Genomic DNA, 16,105 nt, shown 5'->3' on the forward strand with positions numbered 1-16,105 from the left:
TTCTTTCCCTTTCACACACATCAGAAAAACAGAATTAGCAAGCAGATAATATGGCATTTGAACCGCAGAAAAAACAAGATTGGACTTACCCGCCTCCGTACGATGCTCCCCTTCCCCCTCCTGGCTTCAGTCACCCTTTTCCTTATACGCCGGCAAGTTGCCCGCGCCCGCTTGGGATTCCTCCGTCCCTTGAGTTTTCAAGAAATGGAAACATTGTTTTTTTTTTCAAATGTCCTTTCTGTCCGCAATACCAGCAAACATTTTCTTTCGGATCTCCTCTCCTCTTCTCTCATTCTCTCTGCTGCCCGTTCTCTCGGGAGCGTTGTCCTTGCGAAGAGAAATTGCGTTGTTATGTTGTGGCTGTGCCCATTCTCCTATCTTGGCAAAAGCTGAAGATAGCTGTTTCTCTGGTGAATGGCTTCTCTGCTGTTTCCTTAGGCCTTGCCTCCCATTCCGTCTTTATCTGAACATCATCTTTGTCCTCTTCAAAAGTGCTGTCAAGGATGTGGATGATCTCTGATTCTGGTCCACGTGGCAGTTCTTGCATTGGCGGTGGCGGGGGTGCAGAAAGTGGTGCTTGTCGTGCTGGCTGTTGTATCTGTGCGGTTTGTTGAGCAGGTTGTTGTATCTGTGCGATTTGTTGAGCAGGTGGTGGTGGAGGGCGACGTTGTGGAGGGGGTTGGAGGTCATCGTCCAGAAGCGGTACCCTTGTGAATTGGAAATGTACCCCAGGTGGGGTACGTGCAGGTGCATAGGGAGGAGGGGAAAAAAAAGAAAGTTAGGTTCATCATGTAATGAATCTGATGTAGGAAAAACATTTGCTTAATGTTTAGCTCTGACTTAGTCTGAGTCAGTTCGTCCTTGGTCTTTATCTTACTCTGTGCTCTCATTTCTCTGCCATCCGCAATGATTTTTCCCTTAATAAAATGAGTGCTTTTACACTCAGTGTTCCTTTAGGAGGAAAATCATACCTTTTCTCCCAGATTTTACGCTTTCCAACGCCCCCGTGCTCTTTGATTTGATCACTCGAGCATACACGCCATTTTCCAGATCCATTGACTTTGTACTCCCTTTCGAATTACCCTGACCCATGGTCACGAACGAAATAACGCTTACCGTATTATCTATTCAGATGCCACCACAACGGTTCTTTTCCAGATTCCGTCAGCTTTGACTTCAGAAATGGTTGAGACTCTCCCTTCCCTTAGGCCTGGGGTACGGAGCCCGAGACCTCTTGTCTCAGGGGTGATCAGTCAGTCTCTCCCAAACCTGGAGTCTACAGCTGTGGAATCCGCATCCTCGTCGCCATTATTGTCGTGGAATTTTAGCCGCATCAAATAATACTCACTAAGAGTCAAAGTCAAGGATCACACAGACACACTGTCGACAGAATTTTCTTTGTCTGAATTTTATATATTCTGCAGAATAGGCTCTCACCCCCGTGGTGCAAGAAGTTTAAAAACCTAAGAGCCCCGATTACAAGGCTGAACACATATTTATAGCAAGATGCTGAAACACGTATAATCATCAGTTACCACGTCATTTAGATAAACAACCTTCAATTCGTCACTGATTAAGAACCAAGCAGTTAAACATAAATCTGATGACATCATAAAACATATGTCTTGTTCTCAGTAAACTCTACCGTTCACTGGGTTTCTAGCTTAATGATTCATTCGTTATCTTATCATATAGGACTGCACATGATGTTTAAGTCCTTGGACATTTGCTGAAAAGACAGACAGAGCATACATCTGTGCGTTAGCAGAAAAACATGATTTCCATGTGAATCACACTTTATGAACTTTGTAATTAAAAAATGAAAAATAGGATGAAAAATAAAACATAATAATATAGAAATGAAAGCATAATAAAATCCTCCACTACATTACATTTTGTAATAAATACATTGAAGCTATTCAGCTGTCCGTGTACTTTTGCATCTGTTAATTTTTTCCTTTTTAACCATGACAAGAAAAATAAAATATGAATGGCTGTTCTATTTTTAAAATGCAATGTTAATGGTACAAATTTTAATTAGAACTGTATTCAGAACATTCTAACAAAATAAATATTGGGTTGATCTTTTTCACATTTTCTAGGTTGATACAAGCACTGGGGACCCAATTATAGCACTTAAACATGGAAAAAGTCAGATTTACATACTATGACCTCTTTAAGGCAGAGTAATGAATATGTTATTTGCATTTTGCACAGGAATAAAAATCGGATTAATATCTGTTTAGCTAAGACTCATTTTTGTGGTCGAATGCAACTGGACGGTTTTAACAAGTCTATCTATAGTTATCTGATCAGAGAAGTGACCTCGTGTAAGGCCCTATAATGACTGCTGGAATAAAAAAAAAGTTAAATAATGTGAAAAAATATAGTAAACAGGACATTCTTAAATGTAACTTGGTGAGAAAACTGGCAAAATAATTAGGGAAATCAAAAATGTTTAAATTATTCGGTTGTTCGGCATTCGGCTGAGTTTTTCATTTTATTGAGCTTCGGACAAGAATTTTCCTTACATTGCATCCCTATTTCTTTTTGTAAGAAGGCATTTGATAAAAATTCAGTCAAATTAGATGAATTGAGACGTTGGATCAAAGAACGGAGGGATTAAAACACTGTTAATAGAATTTTGTGAGTAATAATAAAGACAAGAGAATAATAATTATACGACCATAATCAGGCTGAATAGGTGTTAATGGGGGTCCCCAAAACCTTAATCCCCCTGATTTAAATAAAATAAAATTGTGATTGATACATGAGAAACAGATTGTGAATGTTTTACTGACATTAAATGTTTTAATGCCTCTTTTTTCACCTTTAGTTCACACCCATAGAGTGAAAGTGATTGAGACCTTCAGTGAAGCTCCTCCTACAACAATCCACCAATAAATGCTGGAGTCAAACACAGAGAGAAATCACTCCATGTGTGACAACTGAAATCTTCATGACATAATGTTGATGCTGGTGAAAGAGGAGCTTGAGAAGATGACAGATCCACAACCATGCAGAATAAAGGATGAAGATACTGAGGAACAAATAGGTTGGTGTCTATTTTTCAATCTTCATTATTTATGGTTGAGGAATAATCATAAAAACATTGAGAAACACGAGGGGAAAATAAACTAAAATCCATGAGATGATAACTTTCTGCATCTATAATAGATTCAGTAGAATTAGATTGAAACATCAGGTAAAGAGTTTTATCCAAAGCAACCTTCAGTGGATTGAATGACTGTGATCTCCATGTAATGCTCTACTACAGTTAACCCTCATGTTGTGTTCACGTCATTATGGAGAAAAACAGTAGTTAATGTTATTGCACTAGACTGAAATTTATTGACTTTGTTCATGAAGACTAATCTCTCTCTCAAAAAATTTTTTTGTCGCTTTTGGGATCCCCCCACCTTGATAAACTTCTGGTTTCTGGTCATAAATCACCGGCCTACAGAAAATAGTTTATAATCAGGGTCTTCAAATGTCTCAGACAGAAGAGAGAAAAGGAAGAGATGCACATTGTGTGCCCCAAAAGATGTCCAAACAAGCACTGTCTGTTTTAAATGCAAAGCGCCCATTAACAAGGCACATGAAATAGACTATTGTCATTCATGTGCATACGTTCAGTAAATGCATTAGATGCATGCTTCATTTACACAAAGTTGATGTCATTTTGTCACAGTGTTTTTCATTTTGGTTTGTTCTTAAATGGGTAAATTTAACAACTTAGATTTGATAGGGAACGGCACAATTGTAAAATAATTTTCTGACTGTGTTTTATGATCTTCCACCTTCACTTTAAATGGATGATCATTTTTGACTGGGATCACCACAACAAGTGTGACTCTGTGTCATTTTGTACAGAATAAAAGCAATTTAAAACAAACTTCCTAATTAAAAATTAAATTAGACTAGTGTGATCAACACTATATTTAATATTGCCAAAATTATTCACAGATAGGGTTGCAAAGGGGTGGAAATGTATTTAATTAATTAATATATTTCCAGAAACTTTCTATTGTATCTGGGGAATTTTGAAAATATTCCTAATTGGAATATAATACAAATTTAATGGGAATTTGTTGGAAATTTTGGGAAATGGATATAAACTATGTCATATATAAACACAAATAAACATTTTGTTTGGTCATAAGCAGACATGCATGCAAGATAATACAAATTTTAACTGATTTATTTGACTGATTTATTGAAAGTAGAACTTTAATTGATTCTTTCAATAAGAAACACAAAGCATAATAAACATTATAATAGTAATTATAATAATACCAGCTTACATTTTGATTTACTAGCTAGCTAGCTACTGTATAAACACATTTTGGTATTTGCTAAAACTATAATACCATAGATCAAATATATTTATCCAAGTTTATCATCAAAACTTACTTGATTTGATTTAATTATTTTTTAATTTCAGGGGGAGTGTGTGTGGATGCAAATGTCTGTGTTTGCCCACAATATCTTTTGAAAACGCGGTTCTTTTCATGTTTTAGCTAACGTGATCTGCTGTAAGGTCTTACTAACACGCGTATACTTCCTGAGTCCCATTCATTCAGATATGGATGTTTTTTTTCATTCAGCGAAATAAAATAATTAAATCAAGATTAACTGAAAATTAGTGATGCACCGATGTATCGGACGCCGATATTTATCGGCCGATTTTTGATGAATCTGAAACCATAGGCATATCAGCAATAGCACGAGAAAGGCCGATACCAATGCCTTGCCTTGCCTAATGTTCTGGTGTGCACTATACTTAAGCACAGACAGAATACCTTTGTTGAGCTGGCTCAAATGTCTTGGACAATAAAAGAAACAAACTGCACTTTAGTGGGGGAAAAGAAGTCCAACTTTTTTTGAAGTAGCAATATTTATATGGTCAGTTGAATGTTAATTAGATCCAATCCATGTTTAGTAAAAATAATTTGATGCAGAAATAAACTAGCTAATAGACCAACTGTATAGTATTGTACACAAGTGTTTAATATCGGTATCGGCCAGAAGTTGTCTGTTTAAATCGGTATCGGTATCGGCCCAAAAAATCCTATCGGTGCATCCCTACTGAATATTAAACACTGTTAAGACTGGCCATTGTAATATCAGTATAAGGTAAACTCAACCTTATTTTGTTTAATTTCGGAATGGTAATGTTAATTAATTAGCTAATGAATTGTTATTAATCATTATTTCTTCATTTCTTTGGGTTTATTATAAGCAGCCAGTTATATAAAACATGTAGGATACTTTAGTAGGATTTGTAGAAGTTCTTTTGATTTGTTAAATTAAAAAAATGACATGTTATGTAATAATTTTACATTTAAAGCAAAATATCAAACAGTACAAACATGCGTATGCAGAGCACATGATCTGCAAAGAGAACAATTTTAATCCCAGAATTTTAAACCCGTCCGAATCGATACATAAAATCAGAGACGTCGTGAGGGACACGTTAAAACTCAAACGTCATTTGGAAAACTAATCCTGTCCGAATAGTGCTTTTGAAACCACTTCATTGTTTCCTTTGCCTTGTGTTTGGGATCAGTGTCTTGATGAAATGTGCACTCTCTTTTCATTTTCTGGTAGATGGCAGCAGATTTTTATCCAGAATGTCACAGTATTTTTCTCCATTCATCCTGCCTTCAATAATATGAAGTATGCCCAGTATCACTTGCTGAAAGGCAGCCCCAAACCATGATGCTTCCACCCCCAAACTTAACTGTTGGTATGGTGTTCTTGGGGTGGTGGGCAGTGCCATTTCTTCTCCAAACATGGTGTTGACCGCATACGCCATTCAGTTAAAAACATAAGACATACAATTGTAGTTTAATTCTTACCAAAAAATGTAACGTATGTGTATGCGGGTGACAAATATGACCGGAAGACGCACCCGAAATCCTGGCCAGGATGCGTCCGGGAAGAATGGCACGTATGGTCACCCTAATATATATATATATATATATATATATATATATATATATATATATATATATATATATATATATATATATATATTAGGTCTGAAGCCCTTTTTTTTCTAGGGAATCTTTTGTCAAGGGTTTTTGCTGCTTCTTCCCCGGCTCTGCCATTTGCAACAATCACTAGCCGTGTTTCGTTCACCTGCCTCTGTGTTGTTTGCCGCTAAGTGATCCTGCTTCTCGCGATATCTGAGACTTTGCGAGACTGAAGGACGGCGGGTCGGATACAGCGAAATTGCAAGTGGGGTATTCTTCCTACAGGCGGTAGGGGCGGGCGAGAGAGTCTTCATTCGTACTGAGTCATTAACCCATATACCGAAATACGACGATGAAGAGGTTTGTAAAAGCCCTCCAAGTAGTCTGAAATTCATTGTTTTTACGCTTCTTCTCTATAAGATTAGAAGTAACTACTAACTAACTACTTGAGTAGTTTTATCATCTAATACTTTATACTGTAACTCAAGTAGATAATTAGATTTTTACCCTAACTTGAGTAAATTGTTTTACAAGTACTTGTAATTTTTCTTGAGTATAGATTTTGGGTACTCTACCCACCTCTGCACTTCCGACCAGTCCTCACTTCAATCCCAGCCATTGCCACCTTTGAATCACTTGAGTCTCTCTATGGCAACACTTCCCTGGCTTGTGTTACCTTGAACTCCTCTTCCAAGGACTTGAACGACAGTTGCAATTTGTTGCGGTATCCGTAGAGTGCGATTCTACTTAGACTTTTTGGAAGCCCCAGCCATCTTCTGAGGTGGCTGCTGACTTTCGTCTCTAAGGTTTCCAGAGTCGAGATTGGTACTTCATAGACGAGTAGTGGCCTTCTGTGCCTAGCAAAATGATGTAACCTGCCAGGCCAAAAGGTTGACTCACTCCAGAGCCAAGGCAGATGTCCAGAGATGGGTAATGGAGCTAAAAAAATGGTTGGTGGACAGAAAGGGCTTTTGAAATCCAGAGAATGAATGATCTGCCTCCTTTCAGTCTTAATGCTAGAGGGATTCATTTGCAACACTTGGAGGTTCCCGGCACTGTGGGGTGTATTCGGGCTCGGCTCCTCCTGCGTCTCACCAGGTTGTACAGCTGTGTGTTGTGTTGGTCCTGTCCCCACCAGACACTTCATACTAGGGCTGTCAAAATGGCTGAACAAGTACATTCGAAATTCGTCCTTGAAAAATAATAAAATTCGAATTATATTCGAATTATAAAGACCTACTTTATCTTGGAGAAAATACTCCTAAAAGCCCACAAAAGGGCGCAGCACAAAGCCCCAATAATATAATCATGCACAGCATATTTTTTGTTAAAACGAATGTTATAAACACTACTAATGAAATCAAAATTAACCAGTATATTTGTGCACCTGTAAATGTACAAAACGAATGCCATACATAGACAATGCATATTAATATAGGGTATTTTATATAAGTAGATAAATTAACGTGTTTCTAATAAAGTATGAAAACGAATGAATCTTTATTTAAGCCAAAATAAGTGGGAAAGATCATTAGTCATTTAAATTTTGTCAAGCTTAAACACTATTCACAACAACTTATATTATATTTTGTGTGTTCCTTGGTTGAAAATATGTAGAAATATATGCGAGTAATAAAGTACAGAACAGAAATGTTTAACTTACGCGCAGAGTGAAGCTGTTAATAAAGCGTAAAACTCTCCGTAATTAATAGAGGACGTGCTGAAACAGTCGAGTTGGCAGATGATCATCATGTTTATATTTCACGCAGATAATGTTGATGAAAAACTTGCATATCAAATGTCCAGGTGAAAGTCAAGTTTCCAGTCAGTTAAAATAAAGCCACGGCGGCGTTACATTGCAACTCTCTCATATGCGGTGTGGACTATGTAGACGCACATATGGTTTTAATGTTGCTAAACAAGCAGCTGTATTATGGCACTTTCGTGTTGATCAGTTATTTTAAACTTTAAAACTGCATTTAGAAGCAGACGACAATAATTCATCTTAGTAAGTTTCACTTTGCGGTTGAATTCCAGTTGATGCTCCAAAAACCAAAGCATTATCACACAGCCCTTTTAATATGTATTCTGTCCGACTCGTAATCCCCACTGTCTTTTCTTGCTATTTTTTTAAATGAATAACGCTGGCTTGCTCCGCATAGTTGGCTGAGCCGCTAACGCTCTGTATAACAATCCGCGTCAGTTATGCATTATAACGTTGCGTGAGCTTCCTGACACAGGTCCAATTCGAATGCAAAGTTTTACGTTCGAATATGCCTATTTTTATTACATTCGACGAATATTCGAAATTCGAATTAAAATTTGACAGCCCTACTTCATACTCCCTTGTTGGATCTTTAGGCCTCGCTCGTTCTTACAGATTTTGCAACATGTACACTGCTTGCTCATAGTCATTTGTCTGTTGCCTTTTTGTAATACCATTGCATCCATCCAGTTGGGGTGCTCATCCTCCACCCTCTCGGACACCCCTGGGGGTATTTTTCCTTTAGGTTCATCATAGCTTATTGTGGGAGTCTCCCTCACAGAAGATACAGATTTTGTTGCCAGACTGTTCTGCCCTGATTGTCGTCTTTCTGAGCTGTCACCGACTCTCCAGTAGTAACCCCGCTTTGTGTGGTTGTCAAACGTTCTTTCCTGGTCGTCACTGATGGAATCAGGTTAAAGTTGTGCAAATACATCATCAGTTGGCAAATCTAGCTACATTGACCCCATGGATCCCCTCTCTTGAGTCATAGACATCTTGAGGCTTTCTCAGCTGCTTCAGTGGTGTTGCGGATGGCTTTTCTCCATCCTTACTACAACAGACTGAAGGCCCTGTACAGGTATCGGGCTACAAAAACCATGCATCCTACCTCTATTGGCTCTCCATCCGGCTCATTGACACTCACTGGCCTGTCCCTCATACTTGGTGAGCTTCCTCTCAAAGGCCTCTTCCAATCGGTCTTCCCATGGGACTATAATCTCCAGCAGATCCACTTGTTTGGTGGAATTTGACAAGAGAGCAATATCTGGTCTTGAGGTGGTAGGACATTTTGACAATATTTTGTGTACAGGATTCAAGAAGTTATCTGTGCATGTTATGGAAGAAGTCAAGTTCATGCAGGGGGGTTGAGCCACAACGGCCCTTCAGTAAGCAGTGTGCTATGTGACTGAAGACTGTGCAGAGTATAAATTCAACTAAAATTCCATTAAATTTTGCTGTTTTAAACAATTATGCTGTAAGAGTTAAGTACATTTAAGTTCCTGTTATAGGCATCTCTGCAAAAAATCTTATTCCCAGTTTATTCTCATTAATTCTCATATATCACTGTTAATTCCCATGGTAAGTTTCCAGCTCTGAAAATTCCTGGAATTTTGCAACACTTCACAGATAATGCTATTTTCACTAAAACATTGAGGTGCATAAACTCATATTAATTGGGCCTATGATTAGTTAATTATAAAAAGAAATACAAACTAACTCAAACAAAACATGTTACAAAATGATAGAATCCAATATTTGATGATATTGGAAACACCACAAGTGTTATAGGGTTTTGAACACAGCACTAGGGTTAAATTACAAGAGCAGAAATTGACAACAAAAATAACATGGATACATGACAACCTAAATGTGTTTTATCACTCTGATTTATCAATATGAACTATTTACTGTCTTCATTTTAGATTTGATGGACGTGAAAGAGGAGAGTCAAGCTGAAGAGGACGAGAAACATCAGATTGTAAAAATAAACCATAATATTTCACAGAAAGAAACTCTGAAGACAGAAGACATAAAGTGTGAAAATAGTTTCAGTGAAGATGAACGCCCTGCAGATCACAAGAGGACTCACAGTGAGGAGAAACCTTTCACATGTCAACAGTGTGGAAAGAGTTTTGCAACTGCAGGTGACCTTAAGAAACATTTGGGAATCCACACTGGGGAAAAACCTTACAAGTGTCATCTATGTGGAAAGAGTTTCACCTTTCAATCAGGCCTTACAAAGCACAGGAAAATTCACAAGGTGAAGCCACACGCCTGCCATTACTGTGACAAGAGTTTTCTATATACAGGTCAACTTCAGATACACATGAGAATTCACACCGGAGAGAAACCTTACACGTGTCATCTGTGTGGAAAGAGTTTCAGAACAAAACCTGAAATTAAAGAACACATGAGGGTTCACAATGGAGAGAAACCACATCCATGCCATCACTGTGGAAAGAGTTTTATAACTGCAGGTAAACTTAAGATACACATAAGAGTTCACACTGGAGAGAAACCTTACACTTGTCATCTGTGTGGGAAAAGTTTCAGAGTTAAAAGTAACCTTAAGATACATGAAAGAATTCACACTGGAGAGAGTCCGTTCACTTGCCAGGAGTGTGAAAAATGTTTCAGAAGTAATAGTTGCCTTATAGCACACATGAGAATTCACACAGGAGAGAAACCATATGTGTGTTTTCAGTGTGGAAAGTGTTTCAGTTTGGAGTTTCACCTTAAGAGACACATGATGATTCACAGTGAAAAGAAACCTCATGCATGTCCTCAGTGTGAAAAGAGTTTCAGAGATAAACATGGACTTGAGGCTCACATGAGAAATCACACTGGAGAGAAACCTAACAAATGCTCTCAGTGTGAAAAGAGTTTTACAAGTGAAGGCGCTCTTAGATCACACATGAAAGTTCACACTGGAGAAAAACCATTCACATGTCAACAGTGTGGAAAGAGTTTTAAAATGAATCGTGACCTTAGAAGACACATGATAATTCACACAGAAGAGAAACCATACGAGTGTCAACAGTGTGAAAAGCGATTCAAGGCAAAATATCAACTTACTGTACATTTGGTCACTCACACTGAAGAGAAACCGTTCACATGCCATGAGTGTCAAAAGAGTTTAAAAACAAAAGCTGCCCTTAACAAACACAAGAGAATCCACACTCGATAAAAACCATTCATGTGTCAACAGTGTGGATATGGCAACAAAGTTTAGAAATCAGCTGAGGTCTTATTAATAAAACTGTCTGGAGGATCCTTACTAAAAGTCTACATGTGCACAAAAGCCCAAAAATGGCGTACGGCAAAAAAGATTTAGGCCGTTTCTCAATATGTGTTCATGTCTGTACTTGTGTTCTTGTGGACTTGTGAAACGTCGTCAGTCGCGGCCCAAGTACTGTTCCAATTCCAAGTTTACATCAAGTTAAGTTTACCTAACATCCCCAGCTGTGTTCTTGATCCGCTCATTTTATCGAGGATGCATCAGGAGGTGACTTTTTGGACTTACGACATCCATGTTTCCCAGAATGCATTTCACGTCAACGGCAATGAAGTTTAAAACCCACACAATATTTGAAATATTATTCTTTCTGTGTCATAAAATGTAGCCGTTTAGTCGAGAATATAGATGAATAAACTTCAAATCTGTGGTCAGTTAGTAAAGATAGGACCTAATATTAACATTTCCTCTGATGATTTTGGATATGTGATTTCAAGTTGATCAGCAGTATATATAGGGCAATATAGTGCATCTAACTGGCATTTTTTTGGTCTCATCAATTTATTTCTCTTAATTATTCATATAAAGTCTGTTATTTGTTATTATTGTTTTAACCAGTATTAAAGTTAAGTTTCATAACTTAAATCACATATATTTTCTATAGAATCTGAACACTGAATCACTGTCTTTGTACTGTAACTAGAATTTTTTCATGTGTTTACTTCATGTTGAACAAAAGTTTTTTTACATTTAATGAATGGTTTTATATCAAATTTCATTTAGTAATAAATACGAGCGAGAGTCTTTTGTATGTAACAACAAAGATGCGATGAAACAACGCAAAACAAGAGAGGCTGCGTTTGTTAAACCACATATAAATTAAGATGCATACAAAAGACTCTACACTTTATGTTAAAAGGTTTACTAAATAAAAAACCTAATCAATCTTTATTATTTTGCAGACTTTGTTATGTACAACACGCTATTGGTGGTATCACCTGTTACAGATTCAAACATATTGCTATCCTAGTTTGTTTTGATGTAAAAGATTTATCAAGTAAATCTAAAACACTTTGCATTGTTGTTTTAAACAGTTAGTACTACCTTTAAGAGTTTGACAAGGTGTTACATAAACTACAGAAATGAAACCATCTGTGTTCATAAAACAATCACAGATATATGTTGTCACGTACAAAAGAAAACAAGACGACTGTTATAAGTATAATATTGTCTGTGCAGATACAACTAAGAACATCTGATGAGTTTACAAAATCTCTGTCATTAGTTGACACTAGCGAAGAATTTTTTGAACGAGTGTATGAATAGACAAAAGTGTGTAGCCTAGCTAAGTTTGAAAAGCAAATGTTTGTTTAAGAAATACATGTGTAAGTAACATCTGATGAATTTACAAAATCTCAGTCATTAGTTGCCACTACCAAATAAAAACTATGAACAACTTCTGAAAAGACAAACGTATGAACTCTGCCTAAGTTTGAAAAGCAACATGTTTGTTTAAGAAATACACACGTAAGACCATCTGATGAATTTACAAAATCTCAGACATGAGTTGACACTAGCTACGAGAAACTTTGAACAAATGTATGTAGAGACAAAAGTATGATGACTACCTAAGTTTGAAAAGCATAAATTTGTTTCAGAAAATACACATGTAAGAACATCTGATGAATTTACAAATCTCAGACATGAGTTGACACTAGCTACGAGAAACTTTGAACAAATGTATGTAGAGCCGAAAAGTATGATGACTACCTAAGTTTGAAAAGCATAAATTTGTTTCAGAAAATACACATGTAAGAACATCTGATGAATTTACAAATCTCAGACATGAGTTGACACTAGCGAAGAAAAACTATGAACAACTTATGAAAAGACAAACGTATGAACTCTGCCTAAGTTTGAAAAGCAACATGTTTGTTTAAGAAATACACACATAAGACCATCTGATGAATTTACAAAATCTCAGACCTTAGTTGACACTAGCGAAGAAAAAACTTTGATCAAGCGTATGAAACGACAAAAGTGTGTATCCTAACTAAGTTTGAAAAACAAAAAATGTTTGTTTAAGAAAATATACACGTAAGAAACATCTGATGAATTTACAAAATCTCAGACATAAGTTGACACTACCACATAAAAACTATGAACAACTTATCGAAAGACGAACGTATGAAGACTGTCTAAGATTGAAAAGAAAAGTTTGTTTAAGAAAATACACAAGTAAGAAACATCTGATGAATTTACAAAAAATCTCAGACATAAGTTGACACTAGCGAAGAAAAACTATGAACAACTTATGAAAAAACAAATGTATGAACTCTGCCTAAGATTGAAAAGCAACATGTTTGTTTAAGAAATACACACGTAAGACCATCTGATGAATTTACAAAATCTCAGACATTAGTTGACGCTAGCGAAGAAAAAACTTTGATCAAGTGTTTGAGGCGACAAAGGTGTGTATCCTAACTAAGTTTGAAAAACAAAAATGTTTGTTTAAGAAAATATACGCGTAAGAAACATCTGATGAATTTACAAAATCTCAGACATAAGTTGACACTACCACATAAAAACTATGAACAACTTATCGAAAGACGAAAGTATGAAGACTGTCTAAGATTGAAAAGAAAAGTTTGTTTAAGAAAATACACAAGTAAGAAACATCTGATGAATTTACAAAAAATCTCAGACATAAGTTGACACTAGCGAAGAAAAACTATGAACAACTTATGAAAAAACAAACGTATGAACTCTGCCTAAGATTGAAAAGCAACATGTTTGTTTAAGAAATACACACGTAAGACCATCTGATGAATTTACAAAATCTCAGACATTAGTTGACGCTAGCGAAGAAAAAACTTTGATCAAGTGTTTGAGGCGACAAAAGTGTGTATCCTAACTAAGTTTGAAAAGAAAAGTTTGTTTCAGAAAAAATACGCGAAACTAGGAACATCAGTAACAAACCATAGGTAAAATATAATTTCATGTTTGCTTATTATGCAATGATAGATGTTAACCTAAGTTGAACCTATCCCTCAGACAAAACAATGGTCTGCTCAACATCATAAAGATCCCGTCATTGCTCCTGTCATTGAGGGGTGTTTTGTGCTGTAAGTCGTAAAGCTAAAGACGCTGATTGACCTTAAAACCTAATCTAGCCTATATCAGGTTAGGATGTTCGAATAGTATATTTTTATTTTTTAAATAAGTGTTAAGGTTTACCTAATTAATATATGTACATGATTTTACTGTTATGTAGAGGTACATCTTATCTGGTGTTGTTGATATAGATAGTTTAATGGTAGCACACAATCATGTTTAACAAAACCACACACACACACACACACACACACACACACACACACACACACAACAACAAAAAAAAGTCTAGTGTGTCACTGTAAGCCATGGCAATTTTGTTAAATGTTTTGTCTTTAAAGAAATGTTTGTTGTCACGTTAGTGACATCCTGGCTTATAACATCGTCAACTTTGATAAATAATATTTGCAAACATTTTATTGTTCCCTAAATGGATGACAGAGAGGTTTAAGGTTACATTAATTAAAAAACAACACCACAATGTGAGATAAAATGTCTTAAACCTTTTAAGTTTCTTTAAATCGCAAATAATGGATAACATGATTTAATCAGTATCTGTGTAATGAAGCCTACATCTAAAAACCCTTACTTATTGTCAATGAGGACACAGACTTAATATCAAAACTTTAGTAACAAACAGAGACATCATAGACCCCCATGCAAACACACACACACCCACACACACACACACACGCACACACACCTTGCAAAGACACGGGCTCATAAACACGCCCACACATAAACAGACTGGATGCACACACACACACACACACACACACACAGACACAAGCGCGACTTGGTACTGCTCATGTGACATTAGATATAAACTTACTCATACACACCTAGATGTTTAATTATGGAATGTGTATAAAAACTTTTGGATGTTAAAACAAAAAATTAAGATCGAATAGCTTTTGTCATAAAAGTCACATGGCCGTTTCATTTTAAAACCCGCATGTTTAAATCAGAGGCGTTCTAAAACTAGAAATGCTGACAGAATTGCATTTGTTGTATAATAAACACATAGAGGTTGGGATCCACAGCGGACACAAAACCAGGAAATGGGGTCAAAATGTCTTAAACATTAAAAAGGTTCTTAACGCCATAAGAGCGCCTCAGCGTACGTTCTCTGGCAATGGTGGTTCGCACATTCATGTGTTTTAATCAGAGACTTGATTAAAGAATTCCCTAAATCTAAAATTAAACCCTTATTTTGTCAGAGCGGCCAGAATTACATTTTATTGTGTAATAAACACATATTCCCAGTTGGTTTTAAGATGTCATTAATTTAAAACAAAACCCTGAAGATGAATTGTCAATGTCTTTAATCGTTTAAAAAAGTTTCTTAACGTATGGATATGAACACACATCCGCTTATGTTCTCTATTGTATGCGCAGGACCGCGATCTAATGGTGTGAACAGAATATTGTGCATGAAAAGATTAAGATTTTATTTAGTTTAAAATAAAAAGCCTTTAGTCTAAAGAATGTGTTATTGGCGGCCCCCCGGTGGTTTTGGTACAGTTCATTGCTATACCCCTGCTGAATATTTCATTAAATAAAATTGTGTTGTTACAAACTTTTAGATACTGCATTGTTTGCCATAAAATAGGTTGTGATCTAAAATAAACCTTTTACTTTTTGACAGAGTTACCATATTACACATTACCACGGCGGTTTTAAAAGACAATAGTTTACAAGCAGCCCCCTAATGTGAATTATCTCAAACACCCATACGCTCACAGAGCAGCTTCTGTTTAAGGCTTATCAGAAAAATATAGCTTATAGTTAAATAGATAATAGTACATTTAAGGTTAACCAGTTACAACTAAAATATTTTATTCTTGTGTGACTTTAAAAAAGTCTCTTGACAAAACAAACGTATTATCAAGTTGTATTTATAAGATACACGCAGTCATTTGTCCTAAAATCTAAAATAATAATTTATTTTTGTCAGAGCAGACAATATAAGACTCTTTGTATAATATACGCATATTCACACATGTTTTAAGA

At 36.2% G+C, this 16,105-nt stretch overlaps 1 protein-coding gene across 1 annotated transcript; it reads left to right on the forward strand.

Moving 5' to 3' along the window:
* The first annotated feature begins 2,926 nt into the window (after positions 1-2,926).
* On the forward strand, positions 2,927-12,477 carry LOC135769016 (uncharacterized). The gene is made up of 2 exons (XM_065278376.2): positions 2,927-3,055; positions 9,666-12,477. The coding sequence occupies exons 1-2, from the start codon at positions 2,968-2,970 to the stop codon at positions 10,928-10,930; spliced, it is 1,353 nt and encodes a 450-aa protein (XP_065134448.1). The 5' UTR covers positions 2,927-2,967; the 3' UTR covers positions 10,931-12,477.
* Positions 12,478-16,105: the final 3,628 nt, after the last annotated feature.

Source organism: Paramisgurnus dabryanus, chromosome 3, assembly GCF_030506205.2.
Source record: "Paramisgurnus dabryanus chromosome 3, PD_genome_1.1, whole genome shotgun sequence".
Lineage (NCBI taxonomy): Eukaryota > Metazoa > Chordata > Actinopteri > Cypriniformes > Cobitidae > Paramisgurnus > Paramisgurnus dabryanus.

Bases quoted from the DNA above. Each gene is read 5' to 3' on its own strand.
- LOC135769016 (XM_065278376.2), top strand. From the start codon at position 2,968: ATGTTGATGCTGGTGAAAGAGGAGCTTGAGAAGATGACAGATCCACAA. The intron at 3,056-9,665 runs GTTGGTGTCTAT...TCTTCATTTTAG, and splicing joins AGATACTGAGGAACAAATAG to ATTTGATGGACGTGAAAGAG.